The sequence below is a fragment of the Chinchilla lanigera genome, unplaced genomic scaffold (genome assembly GCF_000276665.1).
Source record: "Chinchilla lanigera isolate Chin_1 unplaced genomic scaffold, ChiLan1.0 scaffold00134, whole genome shotgun sequence".
In the NCBI taxonomy this organism is placed as follows: domain Eukaryota; kingdom Metazoa; phylum Chordata; class Mammalia; order Rodentia; family Chinchillidae; genus Chinchilla; species Chinchilla lanigera.
Window position 1 is genome coordinate 1963351 of NW_004955535.1, and position 14960 is coordinate 1978310.

Below are 14960 nucleotides of genomic sequence, written 5' to 3' on the forward strand. Positions count from 1 at the left end.
TACCGGAGAAAAACCAAAAAAAAAAAAAAAATAGCTCTTCTCCTGAATAGATAAGAAACTACAGTTTATTGGTGTGGTGCATTAAGATGGAAAACAAATTAAATTTTCTATCAACCACAGTTTCCCCAAAAAGTGTAGAAGTCTGGAATCTTCTTTCTCACATTTGGAATGCAGAATTTTAATAAAAATCACCATGTAAGATACATTACGTTTTAAAATTTAGAATTATTTTGGGAATCTTCCACTTCCTTTCAGAATAAAACCCCAAGCCATAAAAAAAAATTCTCCACAATTTATATTTTATTTCAATTTTGACCTAAAAATCATCCATCAGAATTATTTGCAAGGGGCTGGGGATTCAGCTTAGCAGCACAGCACCTGCCTGGCAAGCGCAAGGTCGTGAGTTCAATTCCTGGTACAAAAAAAAAAAAAAAAAAAAAGAAAAAGAAAAAAAAAGAAAAAAAAGATTAAAAAAAAGAATTATTTGCAAATTACCTTTATTCATTTTAAAAATATCTAGGAAATTTAAACACATGTAAAGAATGTAGAAAGTAAAACATCTTGACCCAGTGATATTTTATTAAAAAAAAATTTAAGAGAGATTCTGGGAAATATGTTGTAAACCTTCAACATTTACCATAGTTCAAATGCAAAAGAGCTGACTATCATGTGCTGTTTTGTAGTATTGATAAAAATCAGTCATATGTCCTGAAAGAAATGTTTCCTGTAAAATATATACAGTTTGGCCGGGATGTGTAGATGTAATCATCCCTTTGAATTTCGTTGTCCTTTGACTCTACCCAATGAAAGTTAACTGAAAGTCATCTTGCTAGCATTTAGGCTTAGAATTTTGGTATAAATTTAATTGATTTTATCCCTTTTTAAATATATTTTTGTTTGCACTAATGTTAAAATTAATGTAGTGTTCGTATGTCCTTAGTAATTGGTTGTACAATGATTGGGAGTAGTTTGACAGAGTATTAAAGAAATTTTTGCACATGCGTCATCTTTATGAATTGTACCATCAACATATGAGATCATACTTTCGATTTAAGAGAAGAGAAGGTACGTACGAGGTTTATTTGATCCCAGTGCTCCGTTTATATGTTCTTGTAGCTGTGTTATACTAAGATAATGTAATAATACCACGGTTTCTCTCATATGAGAAAACAAAAATAAAAATAAAGAGCAAAATAAAAGAGGTGTTAGGAAGTAGTGAGATAGATTTTGTTGAAATAAGAAAGGGATCAAGACAGGGAGTGGGGAGGGAGAGAGAGGGGAGGGAGAAGAGATGAAGAAAATAATGGTGATGCATTATGCAACTGTACCAACTCCTCATCAGGCATGTAATGGGTATGCGATACACGCATGTACTAATAAAACATAAAAACTGAAAACAGGGAATGTAATCTATTTTAAGGATTAATTTTATATTTCTTTATCTAAATACAAAGATGTTATAAACTATAAAAATGCTAGCAATTATATAGGATGAATAATCTTGCTACACTTTGGTAATATAGATAACTCAATCCTGAAACCTTAACATCATATTTTGAATAAGTTTTAAACTGCTTATTTCAGGACACAAACATTTCAGTTTGTGAGGTTGTGGGATTTCAAGACAATATAACGTCAAAATCTCATGCTCATGTCTACTTTGTTCTTATTTCTTTAGGATTAAGTATTATTTTCAATTATTTTATAAAATAGCATTGTTTATTTTATTCTTTGTGTGTTTCTTTGCTTCTTGAGACAGAGTCTCACTATATATTTTATTTTATTTTATTTTTTTTATTTTAAAGATAAAAGGAGGGAAACATTAACAGACATACAACATTTTACAACATATCACAAGCACAATACAGACAACACAGAGTTACAAACAAAGTGGTAGGGAATTAACAATGGTGGTTGTATTACATATTGATATCTTCAAAGTGGCTTCTCATGAAAACAGATATAGACATGCAATACTGGTCAACCAAAGACTCATTGACAGTTTCTTTCAGCATAGAAATAGAAGACAGAAGAGAAGGGAAAGAAGGAGAAATTCTGTATGTATGTATATACAGGATAGTTAACATGGTTGTTCACTATATATTTTAGATTTGCCTTAAACACTTTATGTAGCCCAGCCTGTCCTCAAACTGATGGCCATCTACCTGCCTCAGCCTCCCGAGTGCTGGGATTAAAGGTGTGTGCTGCCATAAAATAATACTCATGAAATCATAAATCTTCCTTATCAGTCAAGAGTAACAAAAAGAAAACACAGTCGGACACATTATTTACCTATTGAAACAGAAATTATTCAAAATAATTACATCAAAACATTCATTTTACAAATAAGCATATCTCAGTTTCCCATTCCTTAACCTATAAAATGTTTTCACCAGTTTCTAGAAGAGATACTATAATTATGTAATAAGTTTAGTAGTATTTTCTATATTAAATTATTCTATACTTTTGATTTCTCAATGTGGTTTTCTATGTGTTAAATAAGAACCTGAAGACAATCACAGTAAGGAAATGTTGAAATAAAAATTGTAACTATTAGTATATTTGACTAAAAGGGCATCTCAAAATTGCTATTCCCTAAGTGCTTGATTATAGTTTTTAAGGTGATACTTAATAGTAAGTGTACTAAGGATTGTAATTATATAGCACAGAATGAGAAGGCAGACAAGGATCATTATAAGTATACTATTAACTAAGTGCACATTTTAATATTTTGCTTTATAGTCTCTAAGTACTTTCACATGAATTGATATTATTTGAGTTTGAATCACTAAAATTTTCCAGATGGGCCAAAGCCGGGATTATGGTCATTTTGGCTCATTTTAAAGTCAAGCCTCCCATGATATTTTCTTCACATCGCTATGAATTTTCTGTAGCAAAAGCTCCTTTAATCACATAGTTTCAAATAGGCTGAGTTTTGGAAATTGGTCTATATATGAGCGGGGCATGGAAACAGTACTTTGTGATAGTGCAGTCCCTCAAATGTAAGTGAAAAGCTTTCAAAAACTATACACATTTCCCCTTCTCTTATTTCCTCTTTAGTATGGGCAATTTGTGTTTTCTCTTTCCACATGATATCTTAAGTAATTTTTTACATGGAATGTTTTTTGGGGGATACCAGGAATTGAACTCAGCCCTTGCACTTGCCGGGCATGCCCTGTGCCGCTGAGTGATATCCCCAGCCCTCTACGTAGAATTTATAACCAATGTAAATTGACAGGCATATTATCTTGTACTAAAAATAATTTCCCAAAGGAAGAATACCTCCATTTTATGGTGTGTGTATGTGTGAAAGAGATCATAATGATTACTGTGCTTATGGGAAATCAGTGGTAAAAGCAAATATCATTGTGAAAAAACAAATAATTTCACTATGACTATTTTTCTGTTAGAATTCCATATTTAGAAATAGAAAGAATGGTCCAGGGGTATAGCTCAGTGGCACTAGTGCCTTCCTGGAAAGTACAAGGTCCTGAGTTCAATTGCCTTTAGCAAAAAAAGAAAGAATGAAAAATGGGATATATTAGTAAACATATATCAACATATATGTTATATATAAATATACAGTGTGTATATATTTATTAATATATTAATTTTTAAAGTGCTCTTTAAAAAGTCCTAGCAGTTACATAGAAATCAGTGTGGTGATAGAACCCGCTAGAATTTAAGCTTAAATTTTCATGAATTCTGAATAAACACTTGTTACTTCTTAGGCTCCTGTATTAAAGGTCGAATGGACTTGTACTGACCCTCACATAAAAATAGGAGCCTATTTATTAGCAACCTTATGTTTTATTCCAAATATTTTTAATTCCAGAGCACTGAAAGCACTCACTTTTACATTATTCTACCCTAGCTTCATGGCTAATGATGAAAATACTTGATGAGGAATACTTCACTTTAAGTGGCTTTTCTGAAGTACTTGCATGAAAGGTGGTGCACAATTAAAATTATTCCAACAGTCTGTAATGCACTGTACACAAGTAAAAAAATTAATGGATGCACTTCAAGGAATGATCCACTTCCTCTGGGTGCAATATATTCATTTCCAGACTATTTCAGGGGTTGTTTAGAATATGAGATGTGAATGGATTATGATCCATTATCCTTATGATTCGAATGCGCTACGTGGTTTCCATAAGTATTGTTCAGAATGCCTGGTGAAGTAATGTTTGTATTCTTAAACAGGGGACAAAAAATGAGAAAAATAGACACTCCAATGATTGATATTTAGCACATATTTATATTTATAAACTATCATATATAGTAACATTTTCAGTTGAGTTAGCAGTATAATTCCATGAAATACTTATACATAATACAATCACATGCAATACAAACTTTTTCATATGGAAACATTTGTTTGCAAAACGGATACTTTACTTGTTCCAGAGAAATTTTATGGACCCTCCTTTAAATATTATCAGTAGAACTCACAGATATATGATCAATTAATTCACAAAGTTAAAGCAATGACATTTTAAGATTTAAATTAAGAGAAATACATTAAGTAATATGATATGTGACAGTGCTTCTGATCCCCTAAGTATTTTAAAGCAAACTTGAAACAAGATTGCGTTTGTTTGTGTGTGACTTTTTGTTTCTGTATGTATTGCTGTCGTAACGTCCGTCTCTACAGTGAGTAAGCTATTGCTTTGGTGTTCAGTGAGCTCACGAGTATAGGGTAGTTAGTCTGTTTCTACACTCAGCTGATACTGCCGGTGGTGACATATTTCCTTGAGGGGTTTGTAGTTTAGGACAGGTTATACACAAATTGAGCAGCAAGTACATTGCTCATGAATTAATATGAGACATATAAATCATTCCTAAGACTTCTGATTTCCTGGAATCAACTTTGTGCCTTTGCTTGAGGCATCTAGAAATTTTTGTTTCAAATTTTTGATATGGATGTCCTTAATTTTAAATTATTATAAATAAATGAGTGAGCACTCCAAAATTGTCTAGTAAATTCTCATTATTATAGCACCACTTATTCATGTAAATTCTTTAAACATTCACATATACTATACTTGTTAAATCTCATATTAGCTCTGTTATATAACGTGCAAACTAATTCAAAAATATTACTAATTCATTTTTCATAAATGACCTCTTTCATTATAAAGATTACCTCACATCCTAATGTTAACACTTGAGAAATCTGGTCTATTGTTTTTTTACCTGTTCTTTTTCATATTCTATATAATAAACATTGTCTAATATTTACTAGTTGCCTCCTATGTATAAGATTTTGCCTAAGTACTTCATATATATATATATGTTAACTCAGAGCCTTCATATAGTTGATTTTATTTTTATCCACATTGCATGGATGAGAACAATGAAACCCAATAAGATTATGTGAATGAACCCACTTCATTCATCTAGCAAGGCACATGCAAGTGGAACTCTAGCTCGTACCGTTAATTTCTATGCCTTTCTAACAATTCCCTCTTTATCTTAATATGAAAGTGTTTCTTTTACCCATTACTCTATTTTCACATATTCCATTATAAAGGACAAGATACGTGTAACTATTATGTTTACAGTGTTTTAAATTTGTATGAAGTTAACTTTTCTCCTTTATTATAATTCTTTTTATTACGATGTTTAGCACTGAGAAAGACTTTGACACAACTTACAACTTTATCTAATGATCCACACAACTCACTTAAACCTGGCCCTTGAATTTTAGTAATGTGCAGAACCTATTTTTGCTTCATTATTGTTTACCTTGTTTGCAAAATTAGCATACAATATTTCTACTGAAAATTTATGGAGTTAGTTCCCCAATTTCTAGGAGTTTTCACAAGATTGCCCTTTCTCAGGAGCAGAGAGATTACTTTATGTGTTTCTGTACCATGTAGATGTTTGGTTTTTGGTAATTTTCCCCACATTGTGGAATTCCTTCTTATAACTGCATTTTCTTTTTTTCTTTTTTTTTTTTTTTTGGTTTTTCTCCGGTACCAGGAACTGAACTCACGACCTTGCGCTTGCCAGGCAGGCGCTTTTGCCGCTGAGCTAAATCCCCAGCCCCTTATAACTGCATTTTCAACGTATGCTAAAAATATTTCTTTTAAACATGTGGCCATTTGGATCCATGGCACATTTCTGAAATATTACATGACAAAATTTTAAAAATTTACCTGCGCATTTATAAATCATGCCTTTTATTTCCTAGGAATAATTTTCAAACTTTATCATAATATCCTTCCCAAATTGAATACCTACAGGATTGAAATTTTAGATTCTTTGTTTTTTTTTTTTTGGTTTTTTTTTTTTTTTTTTTTTTTTTGGTTTTTCTCCGGTACCGGGAACCGAACTCACGGCCTTGCGCTTGCCAAGCAGGCGCTTTTGCTGCTGAGCTAGATCCCCAGCCCCAATTTTAGATTCTTTGATTGTTTCGGCCAAACATCTTCATCTTCCAACCAACAATACTATAACATCTTCTATGACATATTTCAGAATAAAACTAGAGCATCATGAACAGTACATCACCCCGTACATCCAAATTCCTCAATAAGTTCAATTGTTCTCATCAGTGTTAGGGGCTATTAGGAGATTATTTACTTCTTTTCAATCATATGCCTTTTTATAGCAAGATATATTATTTCTTATACTTTTGTCATTACATCTTTTTCAAAATGTATTGACCAAAAGAGACAAGATTGTAGTAATTACATTGGAAATTTTTTTCCCTCTGGTGTCATCCTGGGTAGTGTAATACTTTGAAATTACTAAAGTTGGATTTGTGATTGAAAGGAATTGAACAACCTGACTTGGCAGCATAGTATGATTATAACAAATTGAAAATTGTAATATCTGAGCATAAAAATGCAAAATAAAGTAAAATAGTTGTTGGGGTTAAGCCCATAGCTTTTGGTCTTTAAAACAGATAGACTGTGTGGCATATGCATGCTAAGCCTTAGATTTGCTGGCGATTTCCTTTAAAACTTTCAAGAACTTGGTTCCCTTTTAACTGAATTTTATTCCAGGAAGTCGGTAAGATGAACATTCATACAAGGACATTTTCTTAAATAATTTGGTTTCCTTAAATCAATTTATCCCTCACATATTTTAATTTAGAGGAAGAATTTTGCAGTGACCTATGGTCCCTTTGAGGTCCCTGCATATATATACAAAATTTCCAGGTGTTTCACATTTCTAAAAATTTGTACCTTCAAGACTATTTTTTAATGCATAGTATCATATTTAATCCATTTTTATGAAATGTAATTCATTAGAAAAATTCTATATAAATTTATATATCTAAGTGTAAATGTTTTGAACTCCATTTCACAACACAAACAAGAGTTGACTATGTTGTAGTACTTTCATACTGTGTGTGTAGGATAATATATACTTGATTTGGCTTCGGTATACATCAAATTATGGTAAAATTTAATAACCATGAGACAACACCTACAAAAGGATGTAGCACATTCCCTGGCATATAATAGCTACTCCAGAATGGTAATAGTGTACTTGTATTTTCACTGTGTCATTGAAAAATTATACTTTATTTGCTATAGGTTAGCTTTAAAGGTTCACGTGAACTTCCACATTCGTGAGTGGAAACATTTTCACAGTACAAAGATTTATGGTTCTGAGTGTTTGCTTCACTTCTTTGGCTCAATGGGCAATTTTACACTGGACAACTATAGCAAAAATAAGGAATAATTGATCTTGAGTAAATCCTTTGATAAAAAATGCAAATACTATATCCACTCACTGCCATATTTGTTTTTAAAACTAAAATGCAAGTTATTTTTAGAAAATAAATTTTACAATAATAACATATTTAATGCTTATTTAGAAATAGTCAAGAATATTTTATTATTATCAGCCTCCCCCACTTCCCTCACAGATTTCACCACTTTATTTTCATTTAAATCTATTCTACTCTTCCACACCTTAGGTCTCCCTCATTTATTATTTTTATGACATTCATGTTCAGTCATAAGGTGCGACTGCAATATTCCATTCAACCATCAGAAAATGCTTCATACTTTTAGAACTTTATCGGTAAATAAATGATTTTATTTGAAGTCATTCATATGATGAATACTTTTATAATAAAAATACAATGTTTTTTCAGATGATTTCTTTCAGTCTGTGGCTTCAGGGAATACATTTATTTTTTTTTTCTTTCTAGAGGGTGTTAACGCTGACAGCGTCAGACAAGCCTCAGAACAACTGAACAGCCGGTGGATAGAGTTCTGCCAGTTGCTAAGTGAGAGACTTAACTGGTTAGAGTACCAGAACTGCATCATCACTTTCTATAATCAGCTGCAACAATTGGAACAGATGACAAGCACTGCTGAAAACTGGTTGAAAACCCAACCCACCTCCACATCCGAGCCAACAGCAATTAAAAGCCAGTTAAAAATCTGTAAGGTAAGAATCCTCCTTCCATTTGGATCACGATTACTAGGCATTTCTTGGTGATTGCCAAAAGAACCACCACAAAATGTTTGGTAATGAAATTCTCACCTCCCAGAGATTTAACTGAACAAAAACAATAAACTATAAATAAAGAAAATCAGTTCAAATAAGTAATATATAGATGCTGAAATCCTATAGTTTTTTGGTAGAGAAATTATTCATGGCTAATTGATCTTGTCAGTTTCCTAATGGATGAAACATTTAGGGAGGGTAAAAACCACATGAAGCTTATAGAAGTGGCCTATACTTTAGAGATTTTCTTTGATTTTTTTTTTCTGGTACCAGGAATTGAACTCACAACCTTGCACTTGCCAGGCAGACGCTGTGCCGCTGAGCTAAATCCCCAGCCCCTAGAGATTTTCTTTGAGAATAACGAAGTCCAGTCATATGGAGAAAAACTGGAATTCATACAAATCCGTAGCTGGAAATACAATTCAACACCACGTGGACATGCTATACAATTTGGTACCTAAGGAAATTCACTAACGTAAATGGTCCACTCAATTCTGGCAAATTTGAATAAGGTTTCATTGCAAAGAGATGTTATACAACTATGACTGGAGTATTGAAGAACCTCAGGGATAGTGCAGTAACTCTGCGTCAGAGCTGTTACTTCTCTTAGAGCAGAAAATCAGGAAGAGAGTTTTTGGAAACTCAGGAGAATAGAGATAGATTCTCATAGTAAAGGGAAGATTAAGAGCCACCTCAAGGCAACTGGATGGAAATGCAGCCAGAAAATATGTGGCCTACTCTTTTCCCCTGCCTTTCAGTACTGTACCTGGATAGGGCTCCACACTGACTCAGCTTGTTCACAAATGGCTAAAGAGAAGGAGCTTTTACCTGTAACTATCTGTCTCCTGGGACAGAGGAAAAAGGTGGCCAGTGAAGTGGGAGAGGCAACGCAAATTTGAATTGGCACAAACGGGCCTGAGAAAGAGATTAAAAGAACATATTTGCAAGTGTATGAAAACTGGAAATGTGTAATTATGGAAAGAGTTTGAATTTTCTCATCATTACTATGACCTGTGCACTTTGGTGGGACATTGATTAGAGGATGGATTAAAACGTTTTTAGGATGAACATTTAATGATAGATCGAGATGATTCTAGTTAATATGAATAGAAGTTAATTTGCCTACTTTAAAAAGAATAGTTTGAATAAGGGGTGACTGAAGATGGAGAGGTGACAGGGTTATGTCTGAAAAAGAAATTAAACCCAGAAAATTACTGGAAATTCAAGCTTTTTTCAAAGGAAAACAATGGAAAACCTTGATTTTTTTTCTTTAAATATTAGAGCTAAAACTTTAGTAGGAAATAAACTCAGAAACTATAGTTTTGGATATAGAACATACTACAGAATTACAATTGAACTTATTAGATAGATGTGCATTAAGGAATTTCTGCATTTAGCTACATCTTAAAATTTAGTAGTAGAATCCATGTGTTTTTTGGTGAATTAGAAAAATAATTTCCATATATTATTTCTTGCAACAAAAGTATGTTCCTTTAGCCCTAATTACCATGATTCAGGTTTTTCCGTGTTTTTTTGTTTGTTTGGTTGGTTTTTTTTTGTACCGGGAATTGTACTCAGGACCTGGCATTTCCCAGGCAGGAGCTGTGTCACTGAGCTATATCCCCAGCCTTCAGTTTTACAAATTATTAATAGCTTCTACAAAATACACTCACCTATTAAATGTATATTCAGTGCAGTATCTCTAATGTGTCCAAGAATCTTCCTGAGTATGCTAGCTAGCTTGGGCTGCCATAGCAAATAACATTTATTAGGTGGTTTAAACAGTACAAATTTCCTTTATCAGCCTTCTAGTGTTTGGAAAATCCTAGATCAAGGTCTGGCTGAGTTCAGCTTTTGGCAAGTTCTCTCACATTTGCTTCTGGATGGTCAACTTCATAAAATGTCTTCCCACATAACATTTCTAGGTTAAAGTACATGGAGAAGGATGATGGAGTGCAAAACACACGAGCATGAGAACAACAGTGAGCTTCCTGGTTATACAAAGCCATCAACCCTGTAAGATTAGGACTCCCGCTGATGACACCTTAACATCAATTACGTTCTAAAATTTCTATTTCCAAATACTCATAGAGTTTCACTGAGAGTTATGGCTTCAACACATATATTTTGAGGAAACATAGTTCAGTTCATAGTACTATGTTTCAGAAATAATAGTGAATGTTACTGACCCTTGCTTCATTTTATTTATGCAGAGTAGAGAAGAGAAACAATAAGCCAATGAATAAATAGATATAAAATTTCCACTGAGACAAAGGCTTCTGCAAATGCACACAGTTAGGGAGATTATTTAACAGGAAAATCAGAGCTAGACAGAACCCCCAAGGAAAGCTTCCTTGGTAGAGGGACATTTCAATTGAGGCTTTAATGATGAGTTGGCAGTACCCAAGAGAACCAGGTGGGGTAAGGTACTGCAATCGAAAGAAACATGGTGTGAGTGAGCCATGAAGATCAAGTGAAAGCCAATGTGAATGGTCAGCATAAAGGGGAGGAAGAGAAGGCTGAGGAAGGAAGATGAAAATGTAGATAGATGATAGATAGATAGATAGATAGATAGATAGATAGATAGATAGATAGATCAATGTATCTCCAAGCCATGATTTGAGGGACATGCTAGGATCTTGGTGTTATGGTAGGGTCTTAGTATTAAACTGAGGAGCAATGGAGATCACTGGTGAATGTACTAAATATTCTCTTGGGATTGGTGGAATCATACAGATTAAAAATATTTCCTTTACTGCATCCAGCCACAAAGTCTCAAATTCTGATGATGTGATCTGACTTCTCTTTATAAATTATTTTTCTTTTGCTCTTTGGTTTCTGAATGTAATGATCAGTTTAAATAAAGCATTTAGCCAGATAAGCTTAATATTATTCACAGAAAAGTTAAAGTTATACTTTTTGGCTGTATTTGGTGGCAAATAAATAATTTTACCCTGCATGTCATTTGTTTCCTTTATTTGAAGGTGTTTTTATATTGAACGGTAGATTTAATTCATAATCTAATGCTCAACAGAAGTAGCTTTTAATAGTTTTAAAGTTTGAGGACTTTTTCAAAGTTAAAATAAATCCATGACCCTTTCTCAAAAAAAGTACAATAGCTTCTATTAGATGAGCATATAATTCTGAAGGATAAACACACTTAGGGAAGATGTTTTACTCCGTAGTATGATCCACACCAAAGCTTTTTATGGAAATGATGGATAATTGTTAACATATTTTAAACATTGAGGTCTTCACTACAAAATGATCTCTCCCATGATTTATTCTCAGAATTTTTAGTCTCAACTGAACATTTGCCCAAATGTTTTATTAAATTCAAAGTCCCCTTCATTTTGTACAACACACTTGGTTATACTGTAAGCTCCTTCTACAGCTCCCTAAACAGGAAAAATATCTGCCCTCCATCTGGCCAAATGTAAATCACGTTCTTAAATGTTCACAGCAGATGCTAGAACTGCTATTTGCAAATCCACTGTAGAAAGTGTGCGTGTTAGTGTAATAAAAATACACATTATTGCTCTTTACTTCTTGTCAAGTTCTTTATCCATGGATATGTACTAACCATTTAGCACATGATGAAGAATACTTATGTTTGAATGAGGGAGATGGTTTAGTCCCACATTTTTCTAAATAACTTCAATCTTCACCTAGCAAAAGCTTTTGTTATCAAAGATTAACTGACTTGAGTCAACATACTTAGTAATAATAACATAATTACATTCCACTGAAAGTTATCTCTATATCTTCTAAAACTCAGAACAAGTAATCCTGACCATCATGAAGTATTGCTTCCACAAAAAGATTTATGTTGTACACTTATCTAAGCCAATGCTAACACATATCACGCTCCACAATGTATGCATACATCCAAAGTTAACATTTTCTTTTATTTCACCTTTTCAGTGTGCTTTCCAGGAAGCTCAGTTTTAAATTTAGTTGATAACTGCTGTAATTCTTTTAATATTCCCCTCTTAATAATTGGCTCATGATCCAAGTTTTAATTTTAATCATCCTAATTTTTACATTTTAAATAATAAACAATTACCAAGTACTTTTTAAAGGTGGTGTAAATATGAATAATATGTAAGCAACAATGGTAATAATAATTTTCAAAAGAGCATTTCAAAATGTCTCTTTGGATTCATATTATTTATGCATTAAATACAAACTAATTGCAATTTCACTAGAAACAAACCTATGGAAACAAGTGAAAAACAGGTCTGTCAAAAACATTTAAAAACTGCAAGTCACATATTCAAGCCCCATAAATAATTGTAAATGTCTTATAATCACATTCAAAAATTTAAAAGAAACAGGCACATGAATTTTAATAATGTATTTTATTTTATCAGATTTATCTAAATTACTATCATTTCAAGGTTCAGTCAACATTTCAAAGCTGCAAGATAGATCATGTTCTTAATTTTTTACACTCAGTTATCAAAAGTCAGTGTCCATTTTAAAATTCCAGCTTATGTAAGTTTGGACTAACCGCATGTCAGGTGCAGCTAGTGACTACCGTATCATTCAGCACACCAGCATCCACGTGATTTTACGGCCCAAACTACAGTACACTGAAAATGAAAAGTAGTGCTATTAATAATTATTCTAGGCCAAAATAAAACCCAGAAAATAAAACCCAGAATAATTAATCTTACTAATTAAAAGAGTGGAACAATTGCCTGTTTGGCAAGGAGAAATACTGAGGCTATACAAAATTGAAGATGATAGATTTAAATATATATTAAATATGGTTCCACACACATATGTACATATATGAATATTATAGGCATAAACAATCTATGATGTCATATTGAAATTAAAGATCATTATAAATGATGATACAAAGTGAACAAAGAGCCATGGTATTATTGAACTGATGCTTTATGATAGAAATTTGCCTAAATCATCATGGATGTTTGTGATTCAATGTTTGTTAAAAGTATTTAAACTAAGACTGCATCACTGCCTTTTCACAACTGCCTTTGCAAAACTATAATTTATGCAGAGTAAAAGTTTTATTTGTTTTAATACTTTAAACTATCATGCAGGATGAAGTCAACCGGATGTCAGCTCTTCAACCTCAAATAGAGCGATTAAAAATTCAAAGCATAGCCTTGAAAAAGAAAGGACAAGGGCCAATGTTCCTGGACGCAGACTTTGTGGCCTTTACAAATCATTTTAACCAAGTCTTTGCGGATATGCAGGCCAAGGAGAAAGAGCTACAGACAAGTAAGTAAAAATACTTAAAAGAGCTACATGAAGTTTTCCAAATTGGTTATTTGTGGGAAACAGAAAGTACTAACACAAAAGAATAACAACTGTCAATGGAATTTCCCTACCCATAACCTCTATTAACAAGTAATAAAATACTTGTGCTGGAAGACAGGTATGTTATATTTTTCTCCCATAATAATTTCAGGATTTTGTTGAAGAACAAATAAAACATGCCTTATATAGGCATAGTTTCTCCTGGGTGGTTTGCCCATTTGAGAATCAGGCATTTTGAATAGTGAAGAGAATAAAAGAGTAATTAAGTTTGTGTGAGCAGACGTTCACTAAAGCCAGTTTGCTCTCTATCCAAGGATATTTATGTAGGCATTTCTGATGCTTCTATCAATAGATTTGAAAGTATAACTATAGCATACATGTGGAGAACTGAAATTCAGCAAAGGACAAATAACTCTTTGGGCTACATTTTACTTTTTAATCAGTATAATTACACAAATCCTCCTTTTCTCCTTTGACGACAAAATAAAAGATAAAAGTGGAACAATTATGCAAATACATCCCGTATAACTAGTAAACGTTTAAGATGTCTTTTTTATCACTCATTTACTCCTATGATATTAATACATACTACATGCTTAGAAATATCTCTATGAATCACTTTAATTGTTAAGACCAAAATCTCTCTGAGAGATGGGTTCATGAACAGTTTTCAAAGCATCAGCAAATTAGTTCTGTTCTACCATACATATGCGTACATATGCTTATGTTCACACAACAAAGATTACAGAGTACAATAGGGAGTTAAGGCACTAAGATCAAATATTTTCTTAATTCCTTCTCTAAATTCATTATGAAAAGTGCAAGAATGTGCTTGTTTTCTACTAAAACTTTAACTCATTGGAAAACTTGTTTTCCTACTGCTTTTCTTTGTCAATATTCAAAAGATTTACCATAAATTTTCTAGAATTAATATATTGAAATACACGGACCTTTTTCATATCCTAGCTTCTTAGTTTTATAAATGTGAAATGAAGTACATATAACAAAAGATAAAAATAGATTTTTCTTATACTTCAAAGTGTTTTTTGCTAAGGGGTCTATTTTGCTGGTAGGGAATCCAGTAGTAAAACTTTAAAATAACATCTGCTCCCTCTAGTGGATTTCAGTACGCTTGTTGCTATGTCACCATACATTCAATTGGGAGAAGCCTTTTGACTGTCTCAATCTTTCTG

At 32.7% G+C, this 14960-nt stretch overlaps 1 protein-coding gene across 1 annotated transcript in view; it reads left to right on the top strand.

Moving 5' to 3' along the window:
• The window catches only part of Dmd (dystrophin), a 2013932-nt gene that overhangs the window by 680267 nt on the left and 1318705 nt on the right, over nt 1-14960 (top strand). Inside the window, exons 20-21 of the mRNA XM_013507710.1 lie at nt 8174-8415; nt 13548-13728. Coding sequence (XP_013363164.1) covers nt 8174-8415; nt 13548-13728 — 423 coding nt within the window. The remainder of the gene's footprint in view (nt 1-8173; nt 8416-13547; nt 13729-14960) is intronic.